The sequence below is a fragment of the Eschrichtius robustus genome, chromosome 3 (assembly GCF_028021215.1).
Source record: "Eschrichtius robustus isolate mEscRob2 chromosome 3, mEscRob2.pri, whole genome shotgun sequence".
NCBI lineage: Eukaryota > Metazoa > Chordata > Mammalia > Artiodactyla > Eschrichtiidae > Eschrichtius > Eschrichtius robustus.
In genome coordinates, this window is record NC_090826.1 from 107,657,386 (window position 1) to 107,670,562 (window position 13,177).

Below are 13,177 nucleotides of genomic sequence, written 5' to 3' on the forward strand. Positions count from 1 at the left end.
TAGTGCTCTATACAAAATAAACCCAGCCATGTCTTTTCTGTACTTAAATAACTCCTCATCACCTACAGACTATGATCCAAGCTCTTTACAGTGGCCTCCAGGGCTTTCAGTCATTAGTCCTCTGTTCCTCCTCTCTTAGCCTTATTTTTAACCACTTCTTTCTTTGAATTTTATCTTCCAGCAGCACCAAACCGTGTGTAGTTACCAGTATATACCATACAATCGGGTTGGCCCAAAAGTTCGTTCGGGTCTTTCCGTAACATCTTATAACATCTTATGGAAAAACTCGAAGGAACTTTTGGGCCAACCCGATATTTCTTACCTTTGTGCCTTTACTCATGCCCTTTGCTGTCTGAAAAGAAAGCCCTGTCCTTCTACCCCCACTACCTGTCTTTTACCTGCCTAATTCTTTTTCATCTTTTAAGAGTGTTTGTTTGTCTAATATTTTAGGGATGGTGGAAACCTTTGAGTGTGTGGTGAATACCTTGGAACCTCTCTCTAGAGAAATGCATACAGCCCCCAAATTTGCACATGATATCAGGTTTTAACCCTAAATTAAAACCTCCTTCATCTAAGGTATTATCGTCCCCAGAAAAATCTGTCCTAACCCCCTGCCAGATTGGTTTAGTCTCCCTCTTTCATATTCTTTTACAATATCATGTGCATGTCTCACATTATAATTATTTAGTGTCTTCGCCACTATACTCTACCTCCTTGAGGGTAGTAACTATCTTACTCATCTTTTTGTCCCCAGCACCTAGCACAGCACATAGAAGTTATTACCAAAAAATTGAGGTTGAATGTTCCTGAAGAACAAAACATCTTTCACTGTGGACCATTTATCCACTCAGCAAACATTTATGGAGAGCCTGCTGTGTGCCAGGCGTTGTTCTGGGTGCTGAAGATACAAAGATTAACAAGACAAACGTGATCCTTATCCTCACAGAACTTACAGTCTAATGCCTTTTTAAAAAGCGTGTATTTAAATTAGACATTAAAAAACTGTGTGGTGAGAGCTTTGGTAAGGGAAATACAGGGTAGAATAGGATTATATAAAAAGAGCAAGTTACCTGTATTTGGGAGGCCAGAGAAGGCCTTCAAGAGGTAGTAATAATTAAGTTACGATCTGTAGGATAAGTAGGGAGGGGACTGGAGAGAAGTTCCCATCAAAGGATAACATCTGCCAAGGTCTTGGTATGAAAGAATGTTGTATCTAAAAAAGCAAAAGCAGTTCCATGTGGCTGAAAATATGAATTTGGTGGGTAGGAGGGACACAACAAGAGGAGGGGGAGTCTGCTAAACCATGCTCAGAAGTTCACACTTGCTCCTAAAGTCAGTGGGAAGGCATACAAGAATTTGTTTTCTGAAATAATGCCATTTGCAGCAAAGTGGATGGGGCCTAGAGATTATCATACTAAGTGAAGTAAGTCAGAAAGAGAAAGACAAATACCATATGATATCACTTATATGTGGAATCTAAAACATGACACAAATGAACTTTTTTATGAAACAGAAACAGACTCACAGACATAGAAAACAAAATTATGGTGACCAAAGGGGAAAAGGGGTGGGGGAGGGATAAATTAGGAGTTTGGGATTAACAGATACAAACTATTATATGTATATAAAGTAAACAAGGTCCTACTGGATAGCACAGGGAACCATATTCAATATTCTGTAATAAGCCATAATGGAAAAGAATATGAAAAAGAATATGTATATATATGTATAACTGAACCATTTTGCTGTACACCAGAAGCTAACACACCATTGTAAAGCAACTATAATTAAAAAAAAAAAAAAAGAATGTTATTCTTCGATAAAGTTCCTAGCCAATATAAGAAGAAAAGAGGAGTTGTGTCAGAGTGTGTGTATGTAGAGAAAGTTCTATTTGCCAGTGGAAAACAAATGAGCTTTAGAACGCTGAACAGAGCTGTCATGTGGCTACTGTCTCTGATGCCAGCTTGAACTAAAACTGACAGAGTGAGATCCTGCAATCTTTTGGCTTTATACTGAGATGGAAACCACTTTAGTGGATTAGGCAAGATGGTGGAGAATCTGAGAAAGGTCCATGAAGGAAAACATATAGAAAATATCACTCTTTCTACTACTTTCCTTTTTTAAAAAAATCTTTTAAAAAACTCCTTTTCCTTGAAGTTGTTTTGTTTTGTTTTTCTAAATACTTGCAAGCAGGAATCATCTGTAAGAAGCAAGTTTCAGTGACTCCTTTTTTATTTGCTAATTTCTCTGGCTCATAAAATGATTATCATAAGATTACAGGAAAAATATATACTTTAATTTTTTGTCTAACTTAAACAAGGATAATTTCAAAAATTGAAGAGCATTTCAACATCTAGTCCCAGTGTTGAGGACTTTAATAAGTAGATCTTATATGGGTGGATGTCGTCTTTAATCTCTGAAATAAGCTATTTAGTTAGGCGACCTTTTATCGTAAAATAGTCTGTAGAAGGCATTTCTCAAATTATGTATATTGACCTTCTATCTTCTTTCTCCTCCAGATACTTTTCTTTGGATTTGGGTGGCTTTTTTTCATGCGACAACTGTTTAAGGACTACGAGGTGAGAAGAGATCATTTTGATTATGCTAGTATTATATGAATTTAGATTGTTTTAAATGAGACAAGAAAAATACCTCCATTAAAGAAAAATCATGTTCGAGAAAGACAAATATCATATGATATCACTTATATGTGAAATCTAAAGAAAATGACACAAGTGAACTTATTTACAAAACAGAAGTAGACTCACAGACGTAGAAAACAAACTCACGGTTACCAAAGGGGAAAGTGGGGGGTTGGGGGGGTAAACTGGGAGTTTGGTTTTAACAGATATACACACTACTGTATATAAAGTAGATAAACAACAAAGACCTACTGTAGAGCACAGGGAACTATAGTCAGTATCTTGTAATAACCTATAATGGAAAGGAATCTGAAAACGTATATATATATATATATATATATATATATATATATAAATAAATAAATATATATATATATGTATCTGAATCAGCTGTACACCTGAAACATTGTAAATCAGCTATACTTCAGTTAAAAACAAAATGAGTTATGCTTGAACTTCCATGACCTGTGATGGTCAAAAAAAAAAAAAGAAAAATCATATTCACTCCCAAGATGGGAAGTTTTTGCCACTATATAATCTTAAATTGGAGAATATAATTAAGCTTAGTTGATTTTTTTTTTTTTTTTTTAGGCAAGTCGTGTATAGCCCAGAAGCCAGGATCAAGAAATATCATGCCTTAGTCATATCAGTATATATACCAATAGCAGATAGTTATTCCTTGGGAGAGAATTTAACTTATAATGTCTCATAAATGTGCTCATTCATTTGGTATCTGGCCTTCAGTGTTAATTACCAATCCTACATCCTAAGTTAATACCAAATTCTAAGGCTGGTTCGATTCGTATCTTAAGCCTTGAATTCAGAAAGACAACATCCTACACGGGACATTTCCTAATTAATCTTTCTCATTTAGTAATAAGCTCAATGGTTATGGACAATCTGGGGTCATTTCTAGTATGTTCTCCATTAAACTTCCCCAGGGAGTTTGAGTTGTTGTCTGAAAGAGCCCAGAATTCCAGAGATTCTGTTCTGCTCAATACTTTAAGGCCTCCTTGGGGAGGTTCTAAAACTGGTCCAAGTTCTGCAGAATGTTGAAGAAAGCCTTTTAGCACTAACCTGTATATATAAATCTGTAATTTTTTTTTGTCAGTGTGCATCAGGAATTCTAAATGCTACTTCTGACCCTGTCACTTCATCTTCTTGTGCTTTAAATTTTTCACCTACAGGAGGAGGATGATAATAGTGACCCATGAATTAGAAGTACTACCTACTTTCATCTATTTCTTTAGCTCCAGAAAGTTACTGTCATGGCCCTGTTTCTAATAACTTGAGAATTTCCTTAATATAAGTTTTCTGACTTGTAACCAGAAGGTTATCAACTCAATATTTCACACAAGGAAATGACTTTTAGTCTCTATTTGACTTTTAACAGGTGCGTCAGTATGTGGTACAGGTGATCTTCTCTGTGACTTTTGCATTTTCTTGCACCATGTTTGAGCTCATCATCTTTGAAATCTTAGGAGTATTGAATAGCAGGTGAGTAAGAGTACTAATTAGCTCTCCTCTTAAAGAGACCTATGTTACTTTCTTTATGGTGGAAGATTTACTGGGATCCCATATCTGAAAAAAATCCACCACGTGGTTAGTTTAGTCTCAGTAACTGTAATAATCATAGCAAATACAGGTCCCTGGCACCTAGTAACTGGCTTGACAAAGATTATGAAATAGCAGGAAAACAAGTCTGAGCATTAGTTCTGAAGTACTAATTGAGACTGAGGCTGTGAGACCCTAGGTCCCAGGCTTCACTCTGAGAAGTTTTATTTTTCTCAGGCTGCTCTCTGATTGAATCCCAGTAAGAGCCCTTCACGTTGTCCTGCTGATTGAAAAATCTCTACCTGAAAAGATCGGAATTTCTCAGAGCTAGTTAAGGGCTTCTATGAAGACTGAGCTCCAGTTCTTACTAATCGAGTTAATTTTGTTGATTTCATAGGCATGTTCAAGTCTGATTGAACTTAGAGTGTTCTTTAAAGCATTTTTTAAAAGCAGCTCCTGTCCTCCTCCAAATAACAGACCTGTTTAGTTTATTGAACAGTCTATCCAAAATATCTCTTGCTTGTTAAACTGCAAGCTTGAGTTTTTTGGGGGCCCATGTTTGTGTGTAGAGAACATCAGCTATTCTATATAGAATCTTGTACTTTTTTATCACTACATGGAAAAGTCTTTTAAGAATAAAGTGGCATTGTCTCTGTAGTCAGGAATCAATGCTGAGCTAAGCTGTATAACTCATTATAGACCTCTGATACTTGAGACTTACAGAGAGATTATATTCTCAAATTCCTTTTTTGAGAATCAGAGTTGATAATTATGGTCTCTTGATAGATAAATTAAGAACTTGTAGTATGGGAAAACAGGAATATGTTCTGACTCAGCTGCTTTTAAACTTGTTCTTTAATAATCCAAACCTTTCTTGGATGAGCTAGATACAGATCCTATGACCATCAAGACATGCTAGTTATTAAATTTTATTTAAGAGCCCAGAAATAAACCAAAGCATATACAGTCAACTATTTGACAAGGGAGGCAAGAATACTCAATGGAGAAAAGATAGTCTCTTCAATAAATGATGGTGGGAAAATTGGATATTCACATGTAATAGAATGAAACTTGACCCCTATCTTACATTACTCACAAAAATTAACTCGAAATGGATTAAAGACTTAAATGTGAGACCTGAAACCATGGAACTCCTAGAAGAAAATATAGTAAAAAAACTCCTTGACATGGGTCTTGGTAACGATTTTTTTGGAAATCACACCTAAAGCACAAACAACATCAAAAACAAACAGGTGGGACTATATATAACTAAAAAGCTTCTGCACAGCAAAAGGAACCATCAACAAGGTGAAAAGGCAACCTTTGGAATGGGAAAAAACATTTGCAAACCATGTGTCTGATATGGGGTTAATATCCAAAGTATATAAAGGACTCACATAACTCAGTAGCAAAAAAACCAAATAATCCAATTTAAAAATGGGCAAAGGACCTGAATAGACATTTTTCCAAAGAAGATTTACAGGCCAACAGGTACATGAAAAAATGCTCAGCATTACCAGTCATTAGGGAGATGCAAATTAAAACCACAATGAAAACAGTAAAACCACACCTCAGATCCATTAGAGTGGCTACGTCAAAAAGACAAAAGAGGGCTTCCCTGGTGGCACAGTGGTCAAGAATCCGCCTGCCAATGCAGGGGACACGGGTTCAAGCCCTGGTCCGGGAAGATCCCACATGCCATGGAGCAACTAAGCCAGTGCGCCACAACTACTGAGCCTGCGCTCTAGAGCCTGTGAGCCACAACTACTGAGCCTGCATGCCACAACTACTGAAGCCTGTGTGCCTAGAGCTCATGCTCCGCAACAAGAGAAGCCACTGCAATGAGAAGCCCACGCACTGCAATGAAGAGTAGCCCCCTCTCACCGCAACTAGAGAAAGCCCACGCGCAGCAGCAAAGACCCAACACAGCCAAAATAAATAAATAAATAAATTTTTCAAAAAATTTTTTTAAAAAAAGACAAAAGATAACAAATAGTGGTGTGGATGTGGAGAAAAGGGAACCCTTGTGCACTGCTGCTGGGATTGTAAATTGATACAGCCGCCATGGAAAACAGTGTGGAGGCTCCTCAAAAAATTGAAAATAGAACTACCATATGATCCAGCAATTCCACTTCTGGAAATATATCCAAAGGAAATGAAAACACTGATTCAAAACAGTATCTGCACCCCATGTTCATAGCAACATTATTTACAATAGCCAAGATATGGAAACAACCTAAGTGTCCATCAGAGGATGAATGGATAAAGTGTGGAATGTATATACAATGGAATATTATTCAATCATAAAAAATGAAGAAATCCTACCATTTGTGACAACATGATGGACCTTGAAGGCATTACGCTAAGTGAAATAAGTCAGACAGAGAAAGACAAATACTGTATGATTTCACTTATATGTGGAACCTAAAAACAAAAATAAGAACACCAAACTCATAGAAAAAGAGATCAGATTGGTAGTTGCGAGAGGTGGGGGGTTTGAGGGGGGGGAATTGGAGGAAGGTGGTCAAAAGGTGCAAATTTCCAGTTATAAGATAAATAAGTTCTAGAACACTGCTGTGTAATATATAGGAGATTTAAGAGAGTAAATCCTAAGAGTTCTTATCACAAGGAGATTTTTTTTCTTGTATCTATATGAGAGAATGATGTTAACTAAACCTTTTGTAATCATTTCACAGCATATGTAAGTCAAACCATCATTCTAGACACCTTAAGCTTATACAGTGGTCTATGTCAGTTATTTCTCAATAAAACTAGAAAAAAAAATTTATTATCACAACCTGGAAGTTTTACTGATATCTAAGCAGAGGTCAGCAACCTTTCCTGTAAAGAGCCAGATAGTAAATATTTTAGGCTTTGTGGGCCACACCGTTTCTATTGCAACTACTCAGCCCTGCTGTTGTAGAGCCAAAGCAGCCATAGGCAATATGTAATCAAATGGGTGTGACTGTGTTCCAGTAAAACTTCATTTATAAAAACAGGTGCCTGGCTGGCCATAAGTAGTGATCTAAGTAGTGTAGAAAGGACTATGACTCAAATAGTCTAAAACCAAAATTATTGTTTTTGGTAGCTGATGTCCCCCAACTTTTGACTCATTTATAATTAACAATCCCATATAGTAAGACACCTCACTCAGTTACTTGGATTTATATTCCTCAAATAGCTTATCTTAAAGAGTATGGAAGTAGCATTGCTAAAATCTGGTTCTTCTTTAGGTGCTTTTTGGGGGATTGGGTAGGCTGAGACATGTCTTCAGTTATACCTATTTTTTCATACTAACATTTGGTCCTACTATGTAACAGAATTATGGACCGTGATCATATATTATTACCTGTGCATTGACTATTCAGAATACTTTTCAAAGGAAAATCTTGGACCTGACCAAGAGTATTCTTTTGGCTCCTCTCTAAACAGAAGTGGTATAGCCTCCTATTCAAATATGTAATCTTGTTGGTATCCTTAATTTTCTCTAGAGAATGTCACTTTACCCTCAGCTCAAATGACAGTTAAAATATATGGTTTGCTTTTAATTGGCAATATGGATTACACTTGTCATTTCAAACCCACTGCCTCCCAGTATCTTTCAGAAACTTAGCTGAACTACTAAGTATGATTGCCTGGAGGATGTGCATATTGTTTGTTTCTCTAGATGCTCAGAAGTGGGTAATCCAGATGAGCAAAAGCTGTCAGTTTATCTAAACCAAATGGTATTGGTTCTCTGTAGGGTAGCCTTTACTGAATAGCTCTTTGTTTTATGATTTCTGCCATCTACACTAAGGAGTAAGCAGTAAGAAATAGCCCTCTGAAACTCATCAGTGTTTCTCTTGAAAGGATGTTGTGAAGAATATTGTTAATTGCCCTCATATTTTCTTCTTTATGAAATCTTTGGAGAAATTTCAATATGATCGTGGTAATAATTCAGTAATAATAAATCAGTAATAATTATGCTTACTTTATGTAATTTGTTTTTCTTACATACACTATGGTTTATCTAACTGATCAATTTTTCTATTTTACATTGACTATTAGAAAACGTAAAGCTAAATTTATGACCCACCTGTAGCGAGTTTCTAGAACTTTATGGTGAGCATTTTCATAATAACCATCAGGCCTGGCCTGATAGTCTACCTATATTTTGCCACTGTTTTTCCTTCCTTTCTTATTTCCTTATAGATTATTTCATCATCCTGTATTTTATATGTACTCATAAACCACTTAACCTTTTTTGAAACAAGACCTAGTTTTAAGTAAGTTTAAAATCAATAAACTTGCCACCATCGAGAAAGTGAACAGATATCCCACAAATTGGAGAAAATTTTCGTAAATCATGAATCTGCTATGGGACTTCTATCTAGAATATATAAAGAACTCTTACAACTCAATAATAGAAAGACAAATATCACAATTAAAAAATGGACAAAGGATCTAAATAGGCATTTCTCCCAATAAGATATGCAAATGGACAATAAGCACATGAAAAGATGCTCAACATCTTTAGCCATCAGGGAAATGCAAATCAAAACCACAGTGTGATACCGCTTGACACCCACTAGGATGGCTATAATCAAAAAGACAATAACAAGTGTTGACGAGGCTGTGGAGAAATTGGAACCCTCATTTGCTATGGGTAAAAGGTAAATGATACAGCCACTTTGCAAAATAATGGCAGCCTTCAAAAAATTAAATATAGAGTTATTATATGACCCAACAATTCCACTCCCTGGTAGATACCTAAAGAGAAATTAAAACATGTCTACACAAAAAACTTCTATATGAATATTTATAGCATTGCTATTCATAATAGCTAAAAAGTAGAACAATCCAAATGTTCACCAACTAATGAATGGATAAACAAAATGTGGTATATTCATACAATGGTATGAATATTATTCAGCCATAAAAAGGAATGAAGTATCGATAGATGCTACACATTGTTGAACCTTGAAAACATTATGCTAAGTTAAAGAAGTCAGTCACAAAAGATCACATATTACATGATTCTGCGTACATGAAATGTCCAGAATATGTAAGTCCATAGAGACAGAGAGTATATTGGTGGTTTCCTAGGGCTGGGGAGGTTGAAAGGAAAGGGGAGTGATTGCTAATGGGTACTGGGTTTCATCATGGATGAGAAAAATGTTCTAAAATTGATTGTAGTGATGGTTGCACAATGATGTGAATATACTAAAAACCATTATATTGTACAATTTAAACATGTGAATTATGTCTCAATAAATTGTTATAAAAAGAAAAAGCCCTAAAAATATTTTAATCAATAAGTAAAATATATTTTATAAGCAGTAGTAAAAGTGGTCATGCAAATCAGATGTTTTTACTGAGGGTACAGAAGAAGTATTTATGTGTCTTTATAACACATATTATTATTAACATTTATTTTCTTTTAACTCATATTGAAATAGGACTCCCAGTGGTAAGTGAAACAAGTCATTCTACCAATAATATATATTGATAAATGTTATTATACATTGTCTATGAATATAACTAGAGCATTACCATTCTCAATTTAATAAGTAAAATTCTTAGGAGGTTAAGATGGCCATATATACCTTTCAGAACTTTGTATTTTTTAATCTCTATAAATGAGCAGATAGTGACAACCTAGTTGACTAATTAGATGGGATATATTCAGTATTGAGTTCAGAGAGCAAGAGATCCTTTGGAAGACTAAAGAGAGTGAAAGTAGCTGCCCTCTTCCCCTCCTAGTGATATTCTTTGACATTTGTTTCAGCTCCCGTTATTTTCACTGGAAAATGAACCTGTGTGTAATTCTGTTGATCCTGGTTTTCATGGTGCCTTTTTACATTGGCTATTTTATTGTGAGCAACATCCGACTATGTGAGTATTTTACCCTCATGTCAGCACATAAGATGAGTATTCTTAGGGATTGAGGCTGTAGAGAGCTTCATTTCTATATTACTTTCAGTAGCTACTGTTGTTTGAGGTCATCTCATACACAGCATCTTTAAAAGATTGGTACAAAATAAATACTGAATGAATGATTAGGTTATTTGTCCTGCCACAGCTTTATTTGTTTCTACTATAATATCTTTCCTTTCATTTTTCCAATGCAGGGTACTATTTGTACTTTCTGATTTGTACTGGGAATTGTTATTAGTACTTTATCAGAAAATGACCTTTTTCCCCCCTTTAACTGTCATTTTAAAAGACTTCTTGCATTCTTTTTTTAAAATTTATTTATTTATTTATTTTTGGCTGCATTGGGTCTTCGTTGCTGCACGCAGGCTTTCTCTAGTTGCGGGGAGAGAGGGCTACTCTTTGTTGCGGTGCAGGGGCTTCTCATTGCGGTGGCTTCTCTTGTTGCAGAGCACGGACTCTAGGGCACGCGGGCTTCAGTAGTTGTGGCGCAAGAGCTCAGTAGTTGTGGCTCACGGGCTCTAGAGCACAGGCTCAGTAGTTGTGGTGCACAGGCTTAGTTGCTTCGCAGCATGTGGGATCTTCCTGGACCAGGGCTCGAGCCCGTGTCTCCTGCATTGGCAGGCAGATTCTTAACCACTGCGCCACCAGGGAAGCCCAAGACTTCTTGCATTCTTAAAAAAAAAAAGAAGTCTCCCCTAACTCAACCCACATCTTAATTTCAGCCAAATTTCTCTTATGATGGTAAGAGGTTTAGAAAACAATTTCTAAAACTTATATTGTTCCATCATTCATTTGCCAAGTGAGCAAGCCAGCCAAATATTAATTAGCATGATCCCATAAACTTATGTAGAGAAAGCTCTTTAACATATATCTATTTCACCTTGTCTCCTCTTTCTTAGTGCATAAACAGCGACTGCTTTTTTCCTGTCTCTTATGGTTGACCTTTATGTATTTCTTCTGGAAACTAGGAGATCCATTTCCAATTCTCAGCCCAAAACATGGTGAGTGTATATGTGGTGGGGAGAGGGAAAGTGTTGTTTATAATTTTCTAATTTGAAAAAAATCAATTTTTTAAAACTATTTACTATGGGAAACATAGCAAGTTATTTCTCTAAAAAACATCTGGTTTTGAACTGAATTTTTCTTTCGTCCTAGGAGGTATCAAATGCTGGTTTGGGAACAGATTTCTATCATTTTAGAGCAGGAGTTTTGACTTTAGGTTAGTGAATGAACTTTAAGGGAGTAATGGGTGGAGAAAGGTATCCTTAACTTTAACTTCCTAATATTTTATGCAGAATTATGGGAATGTATTTGTATGTGTATTTGGAAGTGAGGGATCCATAAGCTTTTATGAGATTCCCAAAGGGGTCTGTGACCCAGAAGAAATGGCCCCTGCTTAAGTGATAATAAAGATCGTGTTTAGGGAATGTATGTATTTTGGCAAAGAGCAATGACATAAAACACAATTAGTAGATGAAAAGCTTTTTAGGAGTCAGTGTCTCTCCTCACACAAAAAAGTTCATCTTACATACAAGAACAGGTCATGGACATAGCCCTAATTTCTGTGCTAAAAACAATGAACAAAAATCTCTCACCTAACAAGTTCTTCTAGAACTACTCCAGAAATAAACACTACCCCAAAAAATATATATAAAACAGGACTTCCCTGGTGATGCAGTGGTTAAGAATCCTCCTGCCAAGGCAGGGGACACAGGTTGGATCTCTGGTCCGGGAAGATCCCACATGCTGTGGAGCAACTAAGCCCATGGGCCACAACTACTGAGCCTGTGCTCTAGAGCCCGCGAGCTGCAACTACGTAGCCCCCGTGCCTAGAGCCCATGCTTCACAACAAGAGAAGCCACCGCAATGAGAAGCCCGCGCACCGCAATGAAGAGTAGCCCCGCTCATCACAACTAGAGAAAGCCCGCACGCAACAACGAAGACCCAACACAGCCAAAAAAAATAAAACAAAAAACAAAACAAAACAAAAAAACCAATTAAATTTCCTATAAAGATTAAAAAAATAGATTAGAGCCTACCTGTAATAAATATACTGGAACTTTCATATACTGGAGCTTTTTTTAAAAAAAATACACATCTTTTCATTTCACTATCCTGCTGTATCTATCAAGGTTCTTATAGCAGAAAACAGATTCTACTCTAACTAGTTTAAAGCAGAAAGTGATTTATTACAGTGTATTAGGGAGTTAAAAACCATGAAAGTTGTCACCTGCCACTCAGGACATATGATCAGGGACCAGACATTAGAAACTGCTTCAGCTGCTCCAGCTCCCAAGTGTTGTCACCACTCCCACATTATTCACGTCTGTATTTGAGGTCTTACATGGGCAAGTGAATATGATGCAACCTAGGTAACATTCAGAACCTTAGCTTCAAGGAAATCTGGGAAAGAGCTTTTGGCTTTCCAGATTCTAACAGTACAAGAAGGCATGCTAGAAAGGCATTGGAATGAATGTTTAATGAACCAGTGTCTTGAATCTGCCATACGTACCTCCCATGCGTCCTTCCGAGTCTACTCATTGCCTAGAGCAGGGATTTGGGGGAGAGAGGTTATAAGACTCTCCTGCAGGAGTGTCAGAGGAAATGTGCAGTTTTTAAAAGCATGTGCAACATCATAAATAACTGTATATTTTTAAAACAAAAATAGTTATTTTGAAATTTCACATAACATTAAATAAGTCCCCAAAAGTTAAGAAGCACCAGCATACCAAAAACATTCAAACTCTTATCATGTCATACAAGACTTTCCAAGTCCTGACGACTGCTCTCTTTCTCTATCTCTCCTCCAGTCCTACCAAATTACTTGAAGTTTCTAGAGCTGTTCTATCAGCCTGGACAATGCTTCACCTCTTGTCTACCTGGAAAATACCTATTTATTCTTTTAGTATTCAACTCTTGTCAGTTCCTCTAAGAAGACTTTCCTGGCCATCATTAGGAGATGTTAATTGCTCCTGCCTCAGTGTACTTATATCACCTTTAAAACTTATGATTACTTGTTTCCAACTTCCTCATTAACCTGTGAGCTCTCTGAGGTCAGAAACTAC

General features: G+C 36.5%; 1 protein-coding gene across 1 annotated transcript in view; it reads left to right on the forward strand.

Moving 5' to 3' along the window:
• The window catches only part of GPR89A (G protein-coupled receptor 89A), a 44,833-nt gene that overhangs the window by 5,305 nt on the left and 26,351 nt on the right, over window positions 1-13,177 (forward strand). Inside the window, exons 2-5 of the mRNA XM_068540642.1 lie at window positions 2,520-2,579; window positions 4,036-4,139; window positions 9,964-10,070; window positions 11,012-11,113. Of these exons, the coding sequence (XP_068396743.1) occupies window positions 2,520-2,579; window positions 4,036-4,139; window positions 9,964-10,070; window positions 11,012-11,113 (373 nt within the window). The remainder of the gene's footprint in view (window positions 1-2,519; window positions 2,580-4,035; window positions 4,140-9,963; window positions 10,071-11,011; window positions 11,114-13,177) is intronic.